Source organism: Dama dama, chromosome 20 (assembly GCF_033118175.1).
Source record: "Dama dama isolate Ldn47 chromosome 20, ASM3311817v1, whole genome shotgun sequence".
NCBI classification, from domain to species: Eukaryota; Metazoa; Chordata; class Mammalia; order Artiodactyla; family Cervidae; genus Dama; species Dama dama.
Genome location: NC_083700.1, coordinates 17,712,827 through 17,737,768, shown reverse-complemented (window position 1 = coordinate 17,737,768; position 24,942 = coordinate 17,712,827). Strand labels below are relative to the sequence as shown.

Here is a 24,942-nt window from a genome sequence, read left to right as displayed (position 1 = left end):
TATAATTCATAGTTTCTGAATTGTTGATTGGTCCTTTAATTCAAAGACAAAGAAAGGAAAAAAAAAAAAAGCCTACTCTTAACCTTCTTTGAGAAGAGTAAAGACTCCTTGCTTATCCATGTTCAAATCCAAGGATAAATGAGAGCAGTCTGTGAATGTGATGGCCTCTTTGGTTTCCTTATTTACATGATACATTGCAATGGGGATTTCTATAATCTGGCCAATCTCCACATCAGCATGAAATGGTAACAGTTCCATCTTGTTCAGTCTCAGAACATGTATCTGAGGGAAAAAAATTAATCTTTCAAGAAAGGTACATTAGGAAAATCTTAGACAAAAGCATTCCTTAAATATTTAAATATACATATATATACACACATATGTTTTGCATATAAAAACAGAAACTATGTACCATTTATATGCATATATGGGTGTTTGTGTGTGTGTGTTAGGTGCTGAACCTGTCACTCACTTCATTCCTCAATCAACTTCTCTAAGGATGTGATACCTCTCAGTGGGAGTCTGGCAAAATATGAGCACTGAACAATTTTCTTGACTTTTGTAAACTAAGAATGGTCTTTTAAAGCGTTGTAAAATAAAAAGCAACAATGACAAATGACTATGAGATAGAGACTGTATGTGGCCTATAAAACTAACACATTTACTATCTTTTTTATGTAAAAAGTTTGCTGACCTCTGATATAGAACACTCTTTCTTGATATCTTAAAAAAATCTTTTTCTTTTTCTTTTTGCTATAGATTGAAGGTCTCCCTCCAAACTCATATGTAGAAATTCTAACCCCCAAAGTGATGGTATTAGGAGATGGGGCCTTTGGGAGGTGGTTAGGTCCTGAGAATGGAGTTCCCACAAATGGAATTAATGCCCTTAAACAAGGAACCCCTGCGGCTCCCTAGTCCCTTCTGCCATATGCGGTTAAAGCAAAAAATATAGTCTTCTATGAAGCAGAATGCTTTTCCTCACCAGACAATGAATCTATTGGTGCCTTGATTCTGGAATTTCCAGCCTCTAAAACCATTGAAAAATCAATTTCTGTTGTTTACAAGCCACCCAACCTACAGTATTTTGTTATAGCAGCCTGAATGGACTTTTTAAAGGGGAGTGTGTGAATGTGAGAGTTGGACTGTGAAGAAAGCTGAGCACCGAAAAATTGATGCTTTTGAACTGTGGTGTTGGAGAAGACTCTGGAGAGTCCGTTGGACTGCAAGGAGATCCAACCAGTCCATCCTAAAGGAGATCAGTCCTGGGTGTTCACTGGACAGACTGATGCTGAAGCTGAAACTCCAATCCTTTGGCCACCTCATGCGAAGAGTTGACTCATTGGAAAAGACCCCGATGCTGGGAGGGATTGGGGGCAGGAGGAGAAGGGGATGACAGAGGATGAGATGGCTGGATGGCATCCCTGACTCGATGGACATGAGTTTGAGTAAACTCCGGGAGTTGGTGATGGACAGGGAGGCCTGGCGTGCTGCGATTCATGGGGTTGCAAAGAGTTGGACACGACTGAGCGACTGAACTGACTGACTGACTAAACATTTAAATAAATTAAACTATTAGTAGAAAATGATAAGCATTACAAGAGTTTAGAAAACAGAATAATTTTGTTTTCTAAAATTATTTTTAGAAATAAATATTTCTAAAATATTTCTGTTTTCTCTTCTGAAAAAGAATAGTCTTTTTCTGGTCACTGTTTATATGTGCCTTTAGTTGCAGCATGTGGAATCCTTAGTTGCAGTGTAAAGCATCTAGTTCCCTGAACAGGGATAGAACCCGGGCCCCTTGCTTTGAGAGTGTGGAATCTTAGCCACTGAACCACCAGGGAAGTCTTTGGCTTCCCACTGTTGACAGCAGAAGTCAGCAATGCTCTCTAAAGGGCCGGAGAGCAAGTATTTTTGGCTTTGGGGATCAGACGGTCTTGTAAACTACTCAAATCTGTACTTGTTGCCTGAAAATGGCTACAGAGAATACATAAATGAATGACTGTGTTCTGATAAAACTTTATTTACTAGAAAGGCAGCAAGTTGAGTCTGACCCTTAGGCCTTAGGTTGGCTCCATCCTTCAAAGTCTCATTCAAGATCCCAGCTCTTCATGATAGCCTCGACTAGTCATATCCACAAGGATTTTCTTTTATTAACTAATAGTACTTTTCCTCTATAATTCAAGTAGCTTTAAATCATATACTGCTTTCAGTCAGTTCAGTTCAGTTCAGTTGCTCAGTCGTGTCCGACTCTTTGCGACCCCATGAATCACAGCACGCCAGACCTCCCTGTCCATCACCAACTCCCGGAGTTTACTCAAACTCATGCCCATCGAGTCGGTGATGCCATCCAGCCATCTCATCCTCTGTCGTCCCCTTCTCCTCCTGCCCCCAATCTCTCCCAGCATCAGAGTCTTTTCCAATGAGTCAACTCTTCGCATGAGGTGGCCAAAGGATTGGAGTTTCAGCTTCAGCATCAGTCTGTCCAGTGAACACCCAGGACTGATCTCCTTTAGGATGGACTGGTTGGATCTCCTTGCAGTCCAAGGGACTCTCAAGAGTCTTCTCCAACACCGTAGTTCAAAAGCATCAATTTTTCGGCACTCAGCTTTCTTCACAGTCCAACTCTCACATCCATACATAACCACTGGGAAAACCATAGCCTTGACCAGACGGACCTTTGTTGGCAAAGTAATGTCTCTGCTTTTTAATATGCTATCTAGGTTGGTTATAACTTTCCTTCCAAGGAGTAAGTGTCTTTTAATTTCATGGCTGCAGTCACCATCTGCAGTCATTTTGGAGCCCCAGAAAATAAAGTCTGTCTCTGTTTCCACTGTCTCCCCATCTATTTCCCATGAGGTGATAGGACCAGATGCCATGATCTTAGTTTTCTGAATGTTAAGCTTTAAGCCAACTTTTTCACTCTCCTCTTTCACTTTCATCAAGAGACTTTTTAGTTCCTCTTCACTCTCTGCCACTTCCTAAAAATGTTATTTAACTTTTCACATTAATATATCTTCCTAGCTAGACTTCAGACTCTTTAAAGTAGGGATGTCATGTTATTTCTTTGAATGTCCCATGATACCTAATATGGTGTTAAGTACCTCCTTAGTATTCAATAAATATTCACTGAATGATAACACACATGCTAAGTAGTTCTGCAGGGAAAGACAACATAAATTAATGTTTATTAAAAGTGGGAGAAGATAGAAAATGGTTATATAACATAGTAAAAAGTAGTTCAATCTTATAGAAACAAGATAGACAACAAAAAAATGAGACTAGAAATTAAGTGTCTATAAAGTTCACATACATGATAAATACATGATAATAATAACAACATACAGTAACAAAATAGATAACATTAAGTAGTGAATATATTCCCAGCACAGGTGTAAACACCATCTCATTTAATTCTGACACTAACCCTTTGAGGCAGATCCTATAATTATCCCCATTTTAAAGATGAATTAACAAATGCAGACATTAAATAATTGGTTATTAAGTAAAGCAGGACTCAACCCAGGTCCAGGAATATTTAAGAAATATGTATGATAAGACTGAATTTGAGCATTATTTTATTTACTTATTTTTGTCTGTACCATAGCGGCATGCAAGATCTTAGTTCCTCAACCAGAGATCAAACCTGTGTCGCCTGCAGTGGGAGTGCAAAGTCTTAACCACTGGACAACCAAGGAAATTCTGAGGATCATTTTAAAATAATCAACGTGAGAATAGCACTGAAACAAGTATACTATCAAAGATGAAACAGATCACCAGCCCAGGTTGGATGCATGAGACAAGTGCTCAGGGCTGGTGCACTGGGAAGATCCAGAGGGATGGGATGGAGAAGGAGGTGGGAGGGGGTGAATCGGGAAAGGGAATACATGTAAATCCATGGCTGATTCATGTCAACGTATGGCAAAAACCACTACAATATTGTAAAGTAATTAGCCTCCAACTAATAAAAATAAATGGGAAAAAAATAAAATAATAAAATAATCAACATGAAAAAGAAAAAAATTTTAACGTGTTACTATAATTAAATTTAGACAACAATGTTTCAGAGGAGATATGAAGACGGTTTGGAGAGTTGCTTACCTTGATTTCCCCATACCGAAAGTGATTCTGTACATCTCGGGCCAAAACAGTGCTGTTTCCCCTCACCCGCCCCGCTGTCACCACTCCTTTAGTGGTCACCATGGCCACTGTTTCATTAGAAGAGGTCCAGGTAAAGTTGCCACTGCCACCCTCTACCTATGAAAAAATACCTTATATTTAATTAGTATAAGGGGAAAAATGGAATTTAAGTGAAGATGTACAATCTGGTGAAATAAAGTTTAGGAAATAATAAAACTACACAATAATTTATTTCTGGAACATTAAGAAAACTGTGATGCCATACGAAAGTAGCTAAATGGGAGAGGGAAACACCAGAGATTATGTGGGCAACGGAAATACTAAAGGGAGATTATGTAATGGCAGTATCACAAAATGTAAAAAAGAAAGAGCACAAGAGAGCTTGACAAAACTATAAAACTCGCAAGGAAAGGATATATGGAAGAGAGAAAGTACACCATGTCTTGTTAGGATTCAACTATTCAAGAGTATTCATGATTTGGTTGTCACCCAAAACTGAGTTATACACTAGGATTAGGTGGAAGTAAAATTTAACATTAACTAAATTTCAATTAATTAAGCTATCAGAGAAACTGACTTATTTGTGAATTCTCATTCTAGTATATCATACCTGCACTTTATAACGATACAACATTCCCATGGGATGATGAGGAAATGCCAGAAAGTTAGGTGTAAGCTTGATAGGAAAATAAATCTTCACTTCTTGCTGATGTTTAATTGGAAATTTTATAGGCTGAACATTTTTATTCTATAAGAACAGAAAAAAAGGAGCAAACCAAGATTTTATAAGGACTGTTATTATGGTCCACATTCACATCTAAAGCATCAGCAAAGTGGTATGTTAATAGACTACTCAACCAATTTCTATCAATAAAAGAAATAAATGTTCTTGTTCACTAGAGAAGCACAGCTACTACAGTTCAATAATAATGAAAGAGATTTTGATAGACCTAAAATAAGTATTACAGTCATGGAAAGTAGTTAAAATTTCTTGAAAGAAGAGTTATATTAACATAGAAAGGGAAGTCATAGCTTCAAAGATCCTTGGCCACTCATCATTTAAATATATAAATTGTAAAGGCAAATGAATATTATAAGCTATTCAGAAGAAAATAAAGAGAACAGTCATAGATGCCGAGGTAAGACATTCCCTCCGGCTTAAAAACAAGAGCAGGGTTTGGGGGGTATTCATACAGGTAAAATAGAGTCCTCACACTCAACTACGCTGGCATTTTTCTCTTTAAAGGCAAATTATTTTTCAAAGAGGCTCTGAAGTATTTATAAACTATATCACATTTGCAGTAATGGTTCTGATTTTCTTTCTTTCTTAATTTTAATTAATTAATTATTTTTGGCTGCACTGGGTCTTCGTTGCTGCATGTGGGCTTTCTCTATTTGGGGTGAGCAGGGGCTACTATCTGGTTGTGGTACATGGGCTTCTTACTGTCGTGGCTTTTCTTGTTGTGGAGCACAGGCTCTAGGTACAAGTTTCAGTAATTTCAGCACAGGGGCCCAGTAGTCGCCGTATGTCAGCTCAAGAGCATAGGTTAAATAGTTGTGGCACACGGGCTTAGCTGGCCCATGGCACGTGGGATCTTCCAAGACCAGGGATCAAACCCTAGTCCCCTCCATTTGCAGGCAGATTCTTAACCACTGGACCACCAGGGAACCCCAATGGCTCTGATTTTCTCTTCATTTCCTTAAGGTGTCTAGCTCGATCATAAACTGAAAATAAGTCTTTCCACTTAAAAGAGCATCATTGCATTTTAGCCTACTGACACTGATTTTGGACTTTTACCTTCACAAGTGTAAGATAATTATTTAATAATAATAATAATAATAGTTTAATAATAAATTGTGTTGTCTTGACCTGAAAAGAGGAAGATTGAGAATATCATTCTGACAGTATTTAGGTGATCACTGAGGGAAACAAGAAATTTTCAGGAGTAGGAAGCATATGCTAGGTCTGGTTAGAACTCTAATTCAAGAATAAGGTAATGTTAGTACAAAAAGGGTTGGTCCAAGGAAGACATTTTATAACATATAGGAAAAAGAACATAGTATTTAAAGAGGCACTATGCCCTTTTAAGAGTGACATGCTTTTCAAAAATACTGATTGCAGCAAATAGAAGTTTTCAACAGTGTCTGCTTTGGCACATAAGAAAATACAGCTAGGAAATAAGAGATAAAAGCAGAGCTAAGACAATAAACTGGGATAAAGAGGGACACAGCTAATACAGGGTGAAATTCAAAGTGAGCTAGACAAAATAAGAAAAAAGGTAATAAAATTTTTAAATGTCATAGAATTTTTAAAAATATTTATTTGGTGGCATCACGTCTTAGTTGTGCACGCAGGATTTCGTTGCGTCACGCAGCATGCTCTGTTGTGGTGTGCAGGCTCAGTAGTAGCAAGCGGTGTGTGGGCTCAGTTGCCCTGGGGCATATATGATCTTAATTCCCTGATCAGGGATGGAACTTGTGGCCCCTACACTGCAAGTCAAATTCTTAACCACTGGACCACCAGGGAAGTCCCTTGTCTGACCATTTTGTCTGACACAGACAGCACTGGGTTGGCATTAGCAGGGACACAGTTTATGAATAACATCCAGGAAATCCTTCCCTTGATTTCCCAACATACAGGTTGCGGCACCAAATATGATCTCAGGTGGCCTTGGTCTGCAGCGGCTTGAAGGAAGGCTCTTTACCTGGGAGACTGAGGTAAGGTCTCGGTGGTGAGAGCATCATAGGCTAACCACTAGACCGGTGTCAGTGACAAGGCCCTGACACTTTGGCTTTGCAGAAAAGAATTCCTGCAAAGATGGAAATTAGTGAAATAAGACAAGAGTTTACCAGGAGGAAAAAGAGTACAGTATGTGTGGATAGGGAGATCGGCCTACAGTGCAGGAGACACTGATTTGATCTTGGGTTGGGAAGATCCCCTGGAAGAGGGCACGACAACCCACTCCAGTATTCTTGCCTGGAGAATCCAATGGTCAGAGGAGCCTGGTGGGCTATGGGCCATAGGGTCACAAAGAGTCAGACACGACTGAAGCAGCTTAGCACACAAGCATTGGAATACATTCTTAAATAAATGTGGTTATGTTATACATCATTTTAACATGCATTTCTTGCTTTATTTTTTTTGCTAATGACTTATTACTTGCTGTTTATTTTATATTTATTTTAGACCACAGAAATGATGTTCGCAAACTCAAGCAAGTTTTTTATTCCCATTCAAAATGGGTCACAGCAGCAGAGACAACTTGCAATATCAACAACACATCTGGCCCAGGAACTGCTAACAAATGTATGGTACAGTGGTGTTTCAAGGAGTTTTGCAAAGGAGATGAGAGCCTTGAATATGAGAAGCATAGTGGCTAGCGATCTGAAGTTGACAACAACAAATTGAGAGTCATCATTGAGGCTGATCCTCTTACAACTACAGAAGTTGCCCAAGAACTCAACGTTGACTATTCTATGATCATTCCGCATTTGAAGCAAATTGGGAAGGTAAAAAATTTCGGTAAGTGGGTGCCTCATGAGCTGACCAAAAATAAAAAAAATCATTGTTCTGAAGTGTTGTCTTCTTTTTCTTTTTGCAGTTAAATTTATTTGTATTTAAATAAATGTATTTATTTAATTATAGGGTAACTGCTCTATAATATTGTGTTGGTTTCTGCCACATATCAACATGAATCAGCCATAGGTATACCTCTGTCTCCTTCCTCTTGAACCTCCCTCCCCACCCCACCCCTCTAGGTTGTTACAGAGTCCCGGTTTGAGTTCCCTGAGTCACACAGCAAATTCCCAGTGGCTATCTATTTTACATTCGTCTTCTCTTGTTCTACACAACAACAATGAACCATTTCTTGATCAGATTGTGATGTGTGATGAAAAGTGGATTTTATAAAACTGGTAAAGACCAGCTCAGTGGTTGAACTGAGAAGAAGCTCCAAAGCCAAACTTGCACTAAAAAAGGTCATGGTCATTGTTTGGTGGTCTGCTGCCCATCTGATCCACTACAGCCTTCTGAATCCCAGCAAAACCATTACATCTGAGAAGTATGCTCAGCTGATTGATGAGATGCACCAAAAATTGCAATGCCTGCAGCCGACATTGGTCAACGGAATGAGTCCAATACTTCTCCATTAACAACCCCTGACCGCATGTCACACGACCAATGCTTCAAAAGTCAAATGAACTGGACTACAAAGTTTTGCCTCATCCACCATATTTACCAGACTCTCACCAACTGACTAGTACTTCTTCAAGCATTTCGACAACATTTTTTTTTATTGGCACAGTAATATAATTATAGAATGGATTAAGCACAACAAACTTAGAACTTTATCAGGCAACATTTATGTACTAAAAGGAATGATAGACCAAATTTCCATGAAAGAAGCAGGTAATGACTGTCATTACTAATTGGAAGAATTACTTTACTAAGTGAAATAATTAACCATATTTCAAACCATATTTTTGCTTTTAATTAGGTGCTTTAAAATTACATGTGAACACTAAAAATTAAAAAATACTGCCAAAACTATGTAAAACTATTATATATGTTGATCCTTTATTATGATTTACTGTTATTGACAGTTTAAGTTCAGTTATTTAAAAAATATTCAAATGAAATGTTCCTTATTTGTGAGGAACTGGCTAGAAGAATATAATTTAGCTCCCTAATTCCTCTTTTATTGAACCTGCCTGGCATAACCCTAGTCCTGATACAGTCTTGTTTTCTGTCTATGCCTGCTGCTGCTGTTGCTAAGTCGCTTTAGCCGTGTCCGACTCTGTGCGACCCCATGGACTGCAGCCTACCAGGCTCCTCTGTCCATGGGATTTTCCAGGCAAGAGTACTGGAGTGGGGTGCCATTGCCTTCTCCTGACAACTTTTAAAAAAATTAATTAGTTTATTTTAATTGGAGGCTAATTACTTTACAATATTGTAGTGGTTTTTGCCATACATTGACATGAATCAGCCATGGGTGTACATGTGTTCCCCATTCGACAACTTTTTGCATGGAAAACATGACCACAACCATCAGGAGGCAGAAAATGCTTTCCAAGAGTTCATCAAATCCTAAAGCATGGATTTTTATGTTACTTGCTTTCTATGCTACTTCATGCTACTTATGAATAAACTAACTTATTTGTTGTTGGCAAAAATATGTTGATTAAAATGGTTCCTGTTTTGTTTAATAAAGATGTGTTTAAGCCTAGTTATAATGATTTAAAATTCACAGTGTAAAACCAAAATTACCTTTTCATCAACCTAATAGATTCCTTAGGTGGATCTTGACTTAAGAATTCAAAGTACTGATCTAACCATTTTTTTCCCCAACATTGTCCAGCATACTTAGAAACAACAATCAACAGACCCTATTATATCCCAGACTGTCACTAACATGTTTTATGGCAGCAACTTCCTGGTTACCAAAAGGCTTGTCTTCTGTATGCATTTAACTGTAGTGTCTACAGATAACACTTCTAAGTAGCTGTTATGCTATTGCACACCATAGACTATCAACGCTCACGTTTTATCACAAGAAACAGGGTCAGTAATGACTTTAAATCTAATAATAGAGAAGTTAGAATCAACTTGGAGAACCCAAACTCCAAGATGGCCTCCACGGATCCCACCCGGTGGTATTCACACCCTTGTGTAGTTCCCTCTTCATTGTATTAAGAACGGTTTCAATGACCAATACAGTGTAGCAGACGTGCTTATATTAGAAAAGAGATGTAAAACCAGTGATCCACCATAAGAGTCTTCAATAATAAGGAACTTAAAAAAGAAAAGCAAATTTTATCCAAAGTAAGGAGAAGAAATAGAATAACAAAGAAAAAAGCATGAATCAATAAAAGAAAAAATAGGTAAAGAGTTGAAACAATAGAAACACAAATAACCAATATCTGGGGAGCTTCCCAGGTGGCACTAGTGGTAAAGAACTTGTCAATGCAGGAGATATGAGACACTGGTTCGATCCCTGGCTTGGGAAGATCCCATGGAGAAGGAAATGACAACCCACTCCAATATTCTTGCCTGGAGAATCCCACGGACAGAGAAACCTGGCGGGCTACAGTTCATAGAGTCACGAAGAGTTAGATACAACTGAAGCAACTTAGTGCACACATACACATACACACCAATATCTGGAATGAAAGAGACTACAGATACTACAGATACAAATTAATAAGGCAATGTTGTCAACAACTTTATGTGATAAATTCAACAATTTAGACTAAACAGAAATTCCTTCACATACAAATTACCAAGTTTCACTCAAGAAGAAATAAATAGGGGCTTCCCTGATGGTACAGTGATTGAGAATACACCTGCCAATGCAGGGGACATGAGTTCAATCCCTGCTCTGGGAAGACCCTGCATGCTATGTGGCAACTAAGCCTGTGTGTCTTAACTACTGAGCCAGCACCCTATACCCTCAAGTCACACCTACTCAGCCCATGCACTACAACTACAGAAGCCTGTGCAGTTAGAGCCTGTGCTCAAGAGAAGCCACCAAAGTGAGAAACCTGCATACCACAAGGAAGAGTATCCCCCACTCTCTGCAACTAGAGAAAGCCCACGTGCAGCCAGGAAAACCCAGAACAACCAAAAATAAATAAAAGAAGAAATAAATAACCTGAATAGCTGTATATATTTTAAAAATTAAATTCATAGTTTTAAAACCTCTCATACGCCAATTGTTAGAGAAATGGAAATTAAAATCACAGTGAGATAGCACTTCATACCCATTAGAATGGCAATTATCAAAAATAGAAAATAATAAGTGTTATTTAGGATGTGGAGAAATCAGAATCCTTGTGCATTGCTGCTGGAATGTAAAATGACAGTCACTGTGGAAAACAGTATGACAATTCCTCAAAAAGTGAAACATAGAATTGCCATATAATCCAGCAATTTGAATTTTGGGTATATACATAAAAGAACTGAAAATAAAGATTTGACAAATTATTTGTATATCCATGTTCACAGTAGCATTATTTACAATAGACAAAAGGTGGAAACAACCGAAGGGTCTATCAATGGATAAATAACAAACAAAATGCAGTATATCCATTCAATAGAATATTATTCAGCCTTAAAAAGAAATGAAATTATGTCAGGCTACAACATGGATTAACCCTAAAGACATGCTAAGTGAAATAAGTAAAAAACAAAAAGGACAAATGTATGATTCCACTTTTTTTTTGGCCATGCCACAAGGCTTTTGGGATCTTAGTTCCCTGACCAGAGATTCAACCCACATGCTCAGCAGTGAAGGCATGGAGAAATAACCAGTGGACTGCCAGGGAATTCCTTGTATGATGTCATTTATATGACATAAGTAGATTAATCAAATTAACAGAGACAGGAAATAGAATGTAGTTACCAGGGAATAGAAGACAGGAGGAACAGGGGTGGGTATTTTTTAAGGGAAAGAGAGAATCAGTCTGGAAAGATTATAAAGCTCTGGAGATAGATGGTGGTATTGGTACACAACATCAATACACTTAATGTCACTGAACTGTATGCCTAAAAATGGTTAAAATGGTAACATTTATGTTATGTATGTATATTTTAGCACTATAATAATAAAAGACTTACCATTTAAAAAAGTTCCAAGCTCAAATAGTTTCACTGTGAATTCTACCAAATATTTGAGGAAGAAGTAACACTAGTTCTACAGAACTCTTCCAGAAAATAGAAAAGAATACTTTCCAGCTTATCTTATACAGCCAATATTATCCTCACATCAAAACCTGACAAAGACATTACAACTAAAACCGAAGAGGGAAAAGAAAAGTTATAGGCCCTCAAAAACATACATACAAAAGTCATTAACAGAATTTTAGCAAATTAAATCCTGCAATGTGTGAAGATAACAAATCATAATCAAGTGAAGTTTATCCTGAGAATGCAAGATTTGTTTAATACTAGAAAATCAATCAATGTAACTAATTCATCATATTTAAAGGACTAAAAAAGAAAAACTATATTCATTTTATCAATAGATGTAGAATAGCATTGACAAAATGCAGCACCAATTCATGAAGAAAATTCTCAATAAACTAGGAATAAAAAGGAACTTGTTCAACCTAAGGACGAGCATCTACACAAAATCTATAGTTAACATCATACTCAGTGGTGAAAGGGTGAATATTTTTCACTTTAAGGTCAGAAATAAGGCAAATATATCCACTTTACATTTCTATTCAATATTGTAGTAGAGGTCCTAGTCAGTGCAATGAGGCAAGAGAAAGAAAAGTCACATTTATTAGAATGAAAAGAGTTAACTCTTTATTCACATATAACCTAATTATATATGTAGCACTTCCTAAGGAATCTACAAGAAGTAATAGAATAAGTCAACTCAGCAAGCTTTCAAGATTCAAGGAAAATACAAAAACCACTGTATTTATGGGCCTTCCTAGTGGCTCAACAGTAAAGAATTCGCCCACCAATGCAGGAGACTCCAGTTTGATCCCTGATCCAGGAAGATCCCACATGCCAGGTAGCAAACTAACTCTGCTGGCCACAACTGTTGAGGCTGTGGTCTAGAGCCCGGGTACTGCAACTACTGAGCCCATATGCCACAGCTACGGAAGCTCAGTGCCCTGGAGCCTGTGCTCCACAACAAAAGAAGCCACTGCAATAAGAAGCCTGTACAATTCAATGAAAAGTAGCCCCCCGCTCACTGCAACTACAGAAAAGTCCCCGCAGCAACAAAGACCCAGCAGAGCCAAAAATAAATACATTTTTAAAATGATTTTTTTTAATTAAAAAAAATTTTTTTTAATGATTTTTAAAAACCCACTGTATTTATATATATTAGCATGATGAATTAAAAGGAGAAAATTTAAATATATATATGGCTTAAAACATAAAATAAGTACAAATGTAATAAAATATCTTCAAGACCTGTATGATGAAAACTCTAAGACATTGCTGAAAGAAAAATTCAAAGTCCTAAATAAGTGGGAAAAGTTTCATGTTCATAAATCCTAATGAAAAATATCAGCAGGGAGGAGATGTCTGCAACAGTGGCAAAGCAAGAAACTCCAAGAACCTGTCCCTCCATAGAAATGCCAAAAAAAGAGAGAGTCAGAATTAACTTTGGAAAATATTCAAAGGTTTACAGCAACTAAATGTATGCTGAATTAAGAAAAAGGTGACTTAAAGCATTAAAGAAATTATTTGTCAAACCACTAACTGACTACAAGCTAAAGGAATCAAGATTTTACAGTCAAATAACACAAATTACAAATAACACAATCTTTTAAAAATGATTTCGAAAACTCACTAAATATACAAGCAACTACAACCCACAGCAAGCAATAACAGCAGCCCTGAAGAAAGACAAGAATCTGATTTCCAAAATTACTATATTATATTGTTGACTTTTGAACAAAGTGGGGTCTATGAGTGCCAATCCTCTGTGCTGTTGAAATCCATGTATAACTCTAGCCCTCCATACCATGGTATTACATTTGCAGATTCAACCAGTCACAGATTATATAGTATTGTAGTATGTATTAATTTTAAAAAATCCACATACAAGTGGAACTGTGCAATTAGAACTTACCTTGCTCAAGGGTCTACTATAATAAAATGTTGTTTTCAGCAACAACAAAAAATAAGGCATTCAAAGAAACAAGAAAATATGACCTATTTATAGGGGGGGAAGAAAAGGAAATTAACACAAACTGTCCCTAAAGAAGCACAGATACTGAAAAAGATTATAAATCAAAGAGCTAATAGAAACAATAGACATCACTCCAGAAGAAGTATGTTTCACCAAATAGAGAATATAGTGAAGAGACAGAAATTATAAAAAATGAACCAAACAGATATTCTGAAATTACAAGTACAATAACTGAGATGAAAACTTCAGTAGAAGACCTTTACAGTAGATTTGAGCTGGCAGAAGAAAGAATCTGCAAATTTAAAGAGAGGGCCATTGAAGTTATTTAGAGTAGCAAAAAGAAAAAAGAATGAAAAAAAATGACCAAGGCTTAGAGACCAGTGGAACATCATTAAGTAAATCAATATATATATAAAATAAGTCTCAGAAGTAGGGAAAGAAAGGTGCAGAAAGGATATGTGAAGAATTAATGATGAAAATGTCTCACATTTACTAAAAAACATGAACCTACAAAAATCAATTAAACACAAAAGAAGTCAGTAATGGAAGAAATTATCAAAAAAGTCATATAGAAAACAAAAGAATAAAATAATGCCCATCTGTAGGAAAAAAAAAAAAACAAAACCAAGAGCTTTTCCTTATCAGTAACTGTTTTAAACATAAATAAATTCTCCAATTAAAAGGCAGAGATTGACAGAATGGATAAAGAAAAACATGATCCAAGTATATGCTATCTATAAGAGACTAATGTTAGATTCAAAGACATAAATAGGTTGAAAGTGAAAGAATGGAAAAATGCATTCCATTTTAATTACCAAATTATTTTAAACAATAATTACTGAAAGAGGGTTGGGGGAGCAGTCTACATTAACATCAAACAAAATAGATTTTTAAAAATTGTTATGAGACAAAGGTCATTATATATTAACAAAAAGGTTAATTTATCAAGTTATAACAATTACAAACATACACATACCTAACAACAGAGGACCCCAAAATATGAAGCAAAAATGGACAGACGGAATGAAGGAAGAAATGAAGAAAGAAAGAGTTTTATAACAACAGTTAACAGATTTTAATAATTCAGATTCAATAATGGATAGAACAACCAGAACTAAAGATAAGTATGGAAATAGAGGACTTGACCAACACTATAAACCAACTAGATCAAGCAGACATATAAAGAATATTCCACCCCATAACAACAAAATGCTCAATTTTCTCAAGTGCACATGGAATATTCTCCACGACAGGTCATATGTTAAATCACAAAAGAAATCTCAATAAATTTAAAAAGACTAAAATCATATAAAGTATCTTCTCGACCCAAAATGGACTAAAACTAGAACTTTACACAGGGAAAACTGGACAATTCACAAGTATGTGGAAATTAAATAAAACAACCAATGGGTCGAAGAAGAAATCATAAGAAACGTTAGGAAACTTTGAGATGAAGAAAAACAAAAATCCAATATGCCCAAACTTATAGGATTCAATGAAAACAATGCTCAAAGGAAAATAGACAGCTGTAAACACCTGTATTGAAAAACAAGAGGGAAAAAGTGCTGTGACTGGCAGTAGAACATGGCAGAACCATGTTAAATAGGGAAAGTTCCTTTCCCTTTTGGCAGAGGGCGCCAGCCAGAGTGACAAAACAAATGTCCTCCACAGAGAGTAGAATTGAAACTATTTCAAATGCAGTCTCCTTGAGTTTTTCAGGGGACTTCCCTGGTGGTCCAGGCAGAGTCTGCCTGCCAGTGCAGGGGACACAAGTTCAATCCCTGGTCTGAGAAGATTCCACATACCATGGGGCAACTCAACCTGTGTGCCACAACTGCTGAGCCCATGAGCTACAACAATTGAAGCTCATGCACCTTAGAGCCCATATTCTGCAACAAGGGAAGCCACCACAATGAGAGGCCCTTGCACCGTAACTAGAAAGCTCACTTGCTGCAACTAGAGAAAGTCCACGCACAGCAACAAAGACCCAGTGTAGCCAATAAATAAATAAATAAATATACAAAATAAATTAAATTTAAAAAAAAAGAAGAAGGAATTCCTGGCTGTCCAATGGTTAGGACTCAGTGTTTTCACTCTCATGGCCTGGGTTCAATCCTTGGTTAAGGAAATAAGATCTTGTAAGCCGGGTGTGGCACAGCCAAAAAAGAAAAAAACATTTCAAATCAATAATCTGACTGTATAGCTAAAAAAAAAAAACTGGAAAAGGAAGAGCAAAGTAAACCTGAAACTAGCAGAAGGAAAGAAATAATAAAGTGAGCAGTGATTTTAAAAGTAGAGAATGGAAAATAAATACACAAAATCAACAAAACCAAAATTTGGTTCTTCAAAAAGATCAACAAAATTGAGTTTAGCTAGAATCACGGAGAAAAAAAGAAAGAATACTCAAATTATTAGACTCAGAAATGAAAGTGGGGACATTATTACCAACTTTACAGAAGTAAAAATGATTGTGAGATAATACTATGAACAATTGTCCACCAAACAAATTAGATAACCTAGATCAAATGGAAAGATTCCTCAAAGCACATCAATTAGAAAAACTGACCCAGTAGAAATAGAAAACCTGAACAAAGCTATAGCAAGCAAAGAGATTAAATCAATAATCAAAAATTTCCTAGCAAAGAAAAGCCCAGGCCCTGCCTACAAAAAGTCTACAAACAATAAGTGTTGGAGAGGGTGTGGAGAAAAGGCAACCCTCTTACACTGTTGGTGGAAATGCAAACTGGTACAGCCACTATGGAGAACAGTGTGAAGATTCCTTAAAAAACTGGAAATAGAACTGCCATACAACCCAGCAATCCCACTGCTGGGCATACACACCGAGGAAACCAGAATTGAAAGAGACACATGTACCCCAATGTTCACTGCAGCACTGTTTACAATAGCCAGGACATGGAACCAACATAGATGTCCATGGGCAGATGAATGGATAAGGAAGTTGTGGTACATATACACATGGAATATTATTCAGCTATAAAAAAGAACACATTTGAGTCAGTTCTAATGAGGTGGATGAAACTGTAGTCTACTATACAGAGTGAAGTAAGTTAGAAAGAGAAACACCAATATATATCAGTGCGTATATATGGAATCTAGAAAGACGGTAACCATGATCCTAATATGCAAGGCAGCAAAAGAGACACAGATGTAAAGAACAGACTATTGGACTATGTGGGAGAAGGTGAGGGTGGGATGATATGAGAGATATTGAAACATATATATTATACATAAAATAGATGACTAGTGCAAGTTCGATGCATGAAGCAGGGTGCTCAAAGCCAGTGTTCTGGGACAACCCAGAGGTTGGGGTAAGGAGGGAGGTGGGAGTAGGGGTCCAGGATGGGGGTGGGCATGCATGTACACCCGTGGCTGATTAGTGTCGATGTGTGGCAGGGACCACCACAGTGTTGTGAAGTGATTGTCCTCCAATTAAAATAAATAAATTTTTTAAAAAAGAAAGAAAAGCCCAGGCCTAGATGGCTTCAATTGTTAATTTCCACAAACATTTAAAACAAAATTAACACCAATGTTTCTCAAACTTAAAAATAAAAGATGATGAAGAAGAAAAAAGAAAAAGGAAGAAACACTTCCTAACTCATTCTAAGAGACCAGCATTTGCCCTGAAACCAAAGTTAGACAAAGACATCATAAAAAAGGAAAACTACAGACCAATATCCTTTATGAATATAAATACAAAACTCCTTAAGAAAATACTGGCAAACCAAATCCAGCAGCATATTAATAGTATTGTACACCACGATCAAGTGGGATTTTTCTAGGAATTCAAAGGCAGTACAATATATAAAAGTCAATTAATGTAATATACATATTAGTAGAATGAAAGAAAAAAATGCTTAAAAATATTTGAGAAAAATCCAATGCCCTTTCACAGTAAAAAACACTCAACAATTAGGGGTAAAAAAGAACTTCTTCAATATGATAAGGGCCATATATGAAAACTCCACAGCTAACATCTTACTCAGTGGTGAAAGAATGAAAGTTTTTGCTTTAAGATCAAAAACAAGATAAGGAGGCCCACTATTGCCACTTCTATTCAATATTGCATTATAAGTTCTAGCCAGAGAAATTAGGCAAGAAAATGAAATAAAAGGTATCAAAATGGGAAATGGAGGAGCAAAATTACCACTATTCACAGGTTCAGTTCAGTTCAGTCGCTCAGTCGTGTCCAACTCCTTGCGACCCCATGGACTGCAGCATGCCAGGCCTCCCTGTCCATCACCAACTCTTGGATATGATAGGATATATGAAATATCCTATAAAGTCCAGAAGAACTACTAGAGCCAATAAAATAATTCAGCAAAGTTGCAGCATACCAGATCCACACACAAATATCAGTTGTACTTACATACACTAGCAATAAACAAACTAGAAAGATTTTTACAATTACAATTACAATAGCATCAAAAAAGAATAAACTACCCAGAATAAACTCAACCTTGGAGGTGCAGTACTTGTACACTGAAAACTACAAAATATTGCTTGAATAAATTAAAGACAGCCTGAATAAACGGAAAAACATCCCATGTTCATGAATTGGAAGACCTAACATTGTTAAGATGACAACAATCTCCAAAGTGATCTTCTAATTCAACGCAATTGCTATCAAAACCCCAAGGGCCTTTTGGGAAAAAATGGAAAAGCCCATCCTAAAACTGATATGGAATTCTAAGAGATCTTGAATGGCCAAAACAATCTTGAAAAAGAACAGTTAGAAGACTTCACATTTCCCATTTCAAAACACTATTCAAAGCTACAGTGATCAAAGCAGTGTGGTACTGCAAAAGGACACACAGACCAATGGAATAAAACTGAGTACAGAAATAAGCTGACATCTATAGTCAACTGGATTTGACAAGGATGCCAAGAGCATACAATAAGTGAAATGAGTCTCTTTCATAAATAGTGCTGGCACAAGACAAAACCCCAAAGCCCCCATCAAAACACTATTAGACCTATTAAATGCATTTAGTCAAGCTGCAGGATACAAGATTTATATACAGAAATTTGTTGCTTTTCTATACACTAATAATTAACTATCAGAGAGAGAAAACAAGAAAAACAACCCCATTTACAACTGCATCAAAAAGAATAAAATAAAATTAACTCCACAGAGGTGAAAGACTTATACTCTGAAAATACTGTAACACTGGTGAAAACAACTGAAGATGATACAAAGAAATGGAAAGATATCCCAAGTTCATGGATTGGAACAGTTAATATTATTAAAATGTCAATACTACCAAAAGCAATGTATAGTTTTAACGCAATCCCTATCAAAACACCCATGATATTTTCCACAAGACTAGAATAAAAAATCCTAAAATTTATATGGAACCACAAACTACCCCTAATAACCAAAGTAATGTTGAGAATAAAGAACAAAGCCAGAGGTATCACACTCCCTGTTGTCAGATTATACTACAAAACTACAGTAAACAAAACAATATGGTACTAAGACTTCCCTGGTGGCCCAGTGGTTAAGATTCCATGCTTCCACTGCAGGGGACATGGGTTTGATATCCAGTCACAGAACTAAGATCCCACAAGCCAGGTGGTGCAGCCCCCCTCCCCTACCAAAAAGTTATATAATAACTAGAGAACTTGATCACCAGATGGTCAACGTGAAAATTAAGACTGATTACATTCTTTGCAGCCAAAGATGGAGAAGTGATATACAGTCAGCAAAAACAATACCAGGAGCTGACTGTGGCTCAGATCATGAACTCCTTATTGCCAAATTCAGACTTAAATTGCAGAAAGTAGGGAAAACTACTAGACCACTCAGGTATGACCTAAATCAAATCCCTTACGATTATACAGTGGGAGTGACAAACAGATTCAAGGGATTAGATCTGACAGACAGAGTGCCTGATGAACTATGGACGGAGGTTCATGAAATTGTATAGGAGGCAGTAATGAAGACCACCCCCAAGAAAAAGAAATGCAAAAAGGCAAAATGGTTGTTTGAGGAGGCCTTACAAACAGCTGTGAAAAGAAGTGAAAGGCAAAGGAGAAAAGGAAAGATATTCCCATTTGAATGCAGAGTTCCAAAGAATAGCAAGGAGAGATAAGAAAGCCTTCCTCGGTGACCAATGCAAAGAAATAGAGGGAAACAACAGAATGGGAAAGATGAGAGATCTCTTCAAGAAAATTAGAGATACCAAGGGAACACTTCAAGCAAAGATGGGCACAATAAAGGACAGAAATGGTATGGACTTAACAGAAGCAGAAGATATTAAGAGGAGGTGGCAAGAATACAAAAAAGAATTACACAAAAAAGATCTTCATGATCGAGATAATCACGATGGTGTGATCACTCACCTAGAGCCAGAATTCTGGAATGCAAAGTCAAGTGGAACTTAGGAAGCATCACTACAGACAAAGCTAGTGGAGGTTATGGAATTCTAGTTGAGCTATTTCAAATCCTAAAAGATGATGCAGTGAAAGTGGGGCACTCAATATGCCAGCAAATTTGGAAAACTCAGCAGTGGCCACAGGACTGGAAAAGGTCAGTATTCATTCCAATCCCAAAGAAAGGCAATGCCAAAGAATGCTCAAACTACTGCACAATTGCACGCATCTCACACACTAGTTAAGTATAGCTCAAAATTCTCCAATCCAGGCTTCAACAGTACGTGAACCATGAACTTCCAGATGTTCAAGCTGGATTTAGAAAAGGCAGAAGAACCAGAGATCAAATTGCCAACATTTGTTGGATCATCGAAAAAACACGAGAGTTCCAGAAAAACATCTACTTCTACTTTATTGACTATGCCAAAGCCTTTCACTGTGTGACCACAACAAACTCTGGAAAATTCTTAAAGAGATGGGAATACTAGACCACCTGACCTGCCTCTTGAGAAATCTGTATGCAGGTTAGGAAGCAACAGTTAGAACCGGACATGGAACAACAGACTGGTTCCAAATAGGGCAAGGAGTACATCAAGGCTGTATCTTGTCACCCTGCTTATTTAACTTCTATGCAGAGTACATCATGAGAAATGCTGGGCTGGATGAAGCACAAACTGGAATCAAGATTGCCAGGAGAAATATCAATAACCTCAGATACGCAGATGGCACCACCCTTATGGCAGAAAGCAAAGAAGAACTAAAGAGCCTCTTGATGAAAGTGAAAGAGGAGAGTGAAAAAGTTGGCTTAAAACTCAACATTCAGAAAACTAAGATCATGGCATCCGGTCCCATCACTTCATGGGAAATAGATGGGGAAGCAGTGGAAACAGTGAGAGACTATTTTGGGGGCTCCAAAATGACTGCAGATGGTGACTGTCGCCATGAAATTAAAAGACGTTTGCTCCTTGGAAGAAAAGTTATGACCAACCTAGACAGCATATTAAGAAGCAGAGACATTACTTTGCCAACAAAGGTCCGTCTAGTCAAAGTTATGGTTTTTCCAGTAGTCATGTATGGATGTGAGAGTTGGACTATACAGAAAGCGGAGCACTGAAGGATTGATGCTTTTAACCGTGGTGTGGGAGAAGACCCTTGAGAGTCCCTTGGAAAGCAAGGAGGTCCATCCTAAAGAAAATCAGTCCTGAATATTCATTGGAAGGACTGATGCTGAAGCTGAAACTCCAATACTTTGGCCACCTGTTGCAAAGAACTGACTCATTGGAAAAGACCCTGATGCTGGGAATGACTGCAGGTGGGAGGAGAAGGGGACAACAGAGGATGAGATGGTTGGATGGCATCACTGACTCAACGGACATGAGTTTGAGTAAGCTCTGGGAGTTGTTGATAGACAGGGAAGCCTGGTGTGCTGGAGTCCATGGGGTTGCAGAGTCGGACATGACTGAGCCACTGAATTGAACTGAACTAAAATAGAGAACTTGAAATGACTATGAATAAAAAGAAGAAACATTATAAAAATTATTAATGGTATCTCATAGATCACTGGTGGGGATATAAAATAAAACAATACAGCCATTTTAGAAAAATAGTTTGTCAATTTCTTATAAAACTAAACATGTAGCTACTATATGACCCAAGAATTGCACTCAAGCATTTTTTTCTTTATTATTATTATTATTTTTTTTGGCTGTGCTGGATCTTCATTACTACCTGTGGGGTTTCTCTAGTTGGGGTGAGCAAGAGCTACTTTCTAATTGTCATGTGCAGACTTCTTGCAGTGGTTTCTTTTGTTTTCAAGCACAGGCTTTAGGCTTGTGGGCTTCAGGATTTGCAGGTTGTGAGCTCTAGAGCATGGGCTCAGTAGTTGCGGCGCATGGGCTTAGTTGCTCCACAGCATATGGAATCTTCCCTAGACCAGGGATTGAACCAATGTTCCCTGTACTGTCAGGCAGATTCTTCTCCACTGTACCACAGGGAAGTCCCCACTCTTAAGCATTTTATCCCAGAGACATAAAAACATATCCACAGCAAACTCTATACAACAATGTTGTTGTTTTAGTTGCTAAGTTGTGTCTGACTCTTTTGCGATCCCATGGATTGTAGCCCTCCAGGCTCCTCTGTCCATGGGATTTTCCAGGCAAGAATACTGTAGTGGGATGCCATTTCCTTCTCCAGGGGATCTTCTCAACAGAGGAGTTGAACCCTCATCTCTTGCACTGCAGGCAGATTCTTTATCACTGAACCACCTAAGAAGCCCCACAAGAATGTTTAGAGCAGATTTATTCATAATTGTCAAATAATAGAAACAACCCAAATCACCCTTAGTAGGTGAATAGTTAAAATCCAGTACATCTGTACAATGGGATATTATTCACCACTTATTTTTATTCAGTAATTTTTTAAATGATATAGTGATACCCTCAACAATTTGGATAGATCTTAAGGGCATTTTTTCTTTCTTTTAAAAAAATTATTTATTTTTGGCTGTGCTGGGTCTTCATTGCTGTGCACAATCTTTCTCTAGCTGCAACTGGCAGGAGCTACTCTTCATTGCAGTGCATGGGTTTCTCATTGCAATGGCTTCTCTTGTTGTGGAGCATGGGCTCTAGAGAGCTCAGGCTTCAGTACTTACAGCTCATGGGCTGTAGGTGTGGAGCACAGGCTTAGTTGCTCCACAACATGTGGGATCTTCCCAGACCAGGGATCAAACCCATGTCCCTTGCATTGGCAGGTGGATTCTTAACCACTGAACCACCAGGGAAGTAGTTTTATTTTAAACTTCCAGATTTTAAATTTCCCAATCAAAAGGAAACTTACACACCTAAATAAAAAACAAGATTACAAATCAAGATAGTCTGCAGGCCACCAGATTGTGATCTCTGTCATACAGGTTTCTATAAAATCATGTTAAGAAGGCTTCCCTGATGGCTCAGTTGGTAAAGAGTCTGCCTGTAATGTGGGAGACCTGGGTCCCCCCCCCCCCGCCAATTATTTTTTATTAGTTGGACGCTAATTACTTTACAGTATTCTAGCGGTTTTTGCCATACACTGACATGAATCAGCCATGGATTTACATGTGTTCCCCATCCTGAACCCCCCTCCCACCTCCCTCCCCATCCCATCCCTCTGGGTCATCCCAGTGCACCAGCCCCAAGCACTTGTCTCATGCATCCAACCTGGACTGGCGATCTGTTTCACACTTGATAATATACATGTTTCGATGCTGTTCTCTCAGATCATCCCACCCTCGCCTTCTCCCATAGAGTCCAAAAGTCTGTTCTATACATCTGTGTCTCTTTTTCTGTCTTGCATATAGGGTTATCGTTACCATCTTTCCAAATTCCATATATATGCGTTAGTATACTGTATTGGTGTTTTTCTTTCTAGCTTACTTCACTCTGTATAATGGGCTCCAGTTTCATCCACCTCATTAGAACTGATTCAAATTAATTCTTTTTAATGGCTGAATAATATTCCATTGTGTATATGTACCACAGCTATCCATTTGTCTGCTGATGGGCATCTAGGTTGCTTCCATGTCCTGGCTATTATAAACAGTGCTGCGATGAACATTGGGGTACATGTGTCTCTTTCAGTTCTGGTTTCCTCAGTGTGTATGCCTAGGAGTGGGATTGCTGGGTCATATGGCAGTTCTATTTCCAGTTTTTTAAGGAGTTCCACACTCTTCTCCATGTGGCTGAACTAGTTTGCATTCCCACCAACAGTGTAAGAGGATTCCCTTTTCTCCACACCCTCTCCAGCATTTATTGCTTGTAGACTTTTGGATAGCAGCCATCCTGACTGGAGTGTAATGGTACCTCATTGAGGTTTTGATTTGCATCTCTCTGATAATGAGTGATGTTGAGCATCTTTTCATGTGTTTGTTAGCCATCTGTATGTCTTCTTTGGAGAAATGTCTGTTTAGATCTTTGGCCCATTTTTTGATTGGGTCATTTATTTTTCTGGAATTGAGCTGTAGGAGTTGCTTATTTTTGAGATTAATCCTTTGTCTGTTTCTTCATTTGCTATTATTTTCTCCCATTCTGAACGCTGTCTTTTCACCTTGCTTATAGTTTCCTTTGTGGTGCAAAAGCTTTTAAGTTTAATTAGGTCCCATTTTTTTATTTTTGCTTTTATGTCCAATATTCTGGGAGGTGGATCAGAGGATCTTGCTGTGATTTATGTCGGAGAGTGTTTTGCCTATGTTCTCCTCTAGGAGTTTTATAGTTTCTGGTCTTACATTTAGATCTTTAATCCATTTTGAGTTTATTTCTGTGTATGGTGTTAGAAAGTGTTCTAGTTTCATTCTTTTACAAGTGGTTGACCAGTTTTCCCAGCACCACTTGTTAAAGAGGTTGTCTGTTTTCCATTGTATATTCTTGCCTCCTTTGTCGAAGATAAGGTGTCTACAGGTACATGGATTTATCTCTGGGCTTTCTATTTTGTTCCATTGATCTATATTTCTGTCTTTGTGTCAGTACCATACTGTCTTGATGACTGTGGCTTTGTAGTAGAGCCTGAAGTCAGGCAGGTTGATTCCTCCAGTTCCATTCTTCTTTCTCAAGATTGCTTTGGCTATTCGAGGTTTTTTGTATTTCCATACAAATTGTGAAATTATTTGTTCTAGTTCTGTGAAGAATACCGTTGGTAGCTTGATAGGGACTGCATTGAATCTATAGATTGCTTTGGGGTAGTATACTCATTTTCACAATATTGTTTCTTCCAATCCATGAACATGGTA

At 37.7% G+C, this 24,942-nt stretch overlaps 1 protein-coding gene across 1 annotated transcript in view; it reads right to left on the bottom strand.

Moving 5' to 3' along the window:
* NUP210L (nucleoporin 210 like) overlaps positions 1 to 24,942 on the bottom strand; it is a 95,689-nt gene that overhangs the window by 48,161 nt on the left and 22,586 nt on the right. Inside the window, exons 11-13 of the mRNA XM_061168415.1 lie at positions 4,748 to 4,885; positions 4,099 to 4,254; positions 84 to 282 (exon numbers count right to left, since the gene is read on the bottom strand). Of these exons, the coding sequence (XP_061024398.1) occupies positions 84 to 282; positions 4,099 to 4,254; positions 4,748 to 4,885 (493 nt within the window). The remainder of the gene's footprint in view (positions 1 to 83; positions 283 to 4,098; positions 4,255 to 4,747; positions 4,886 to 24,942) is intronic.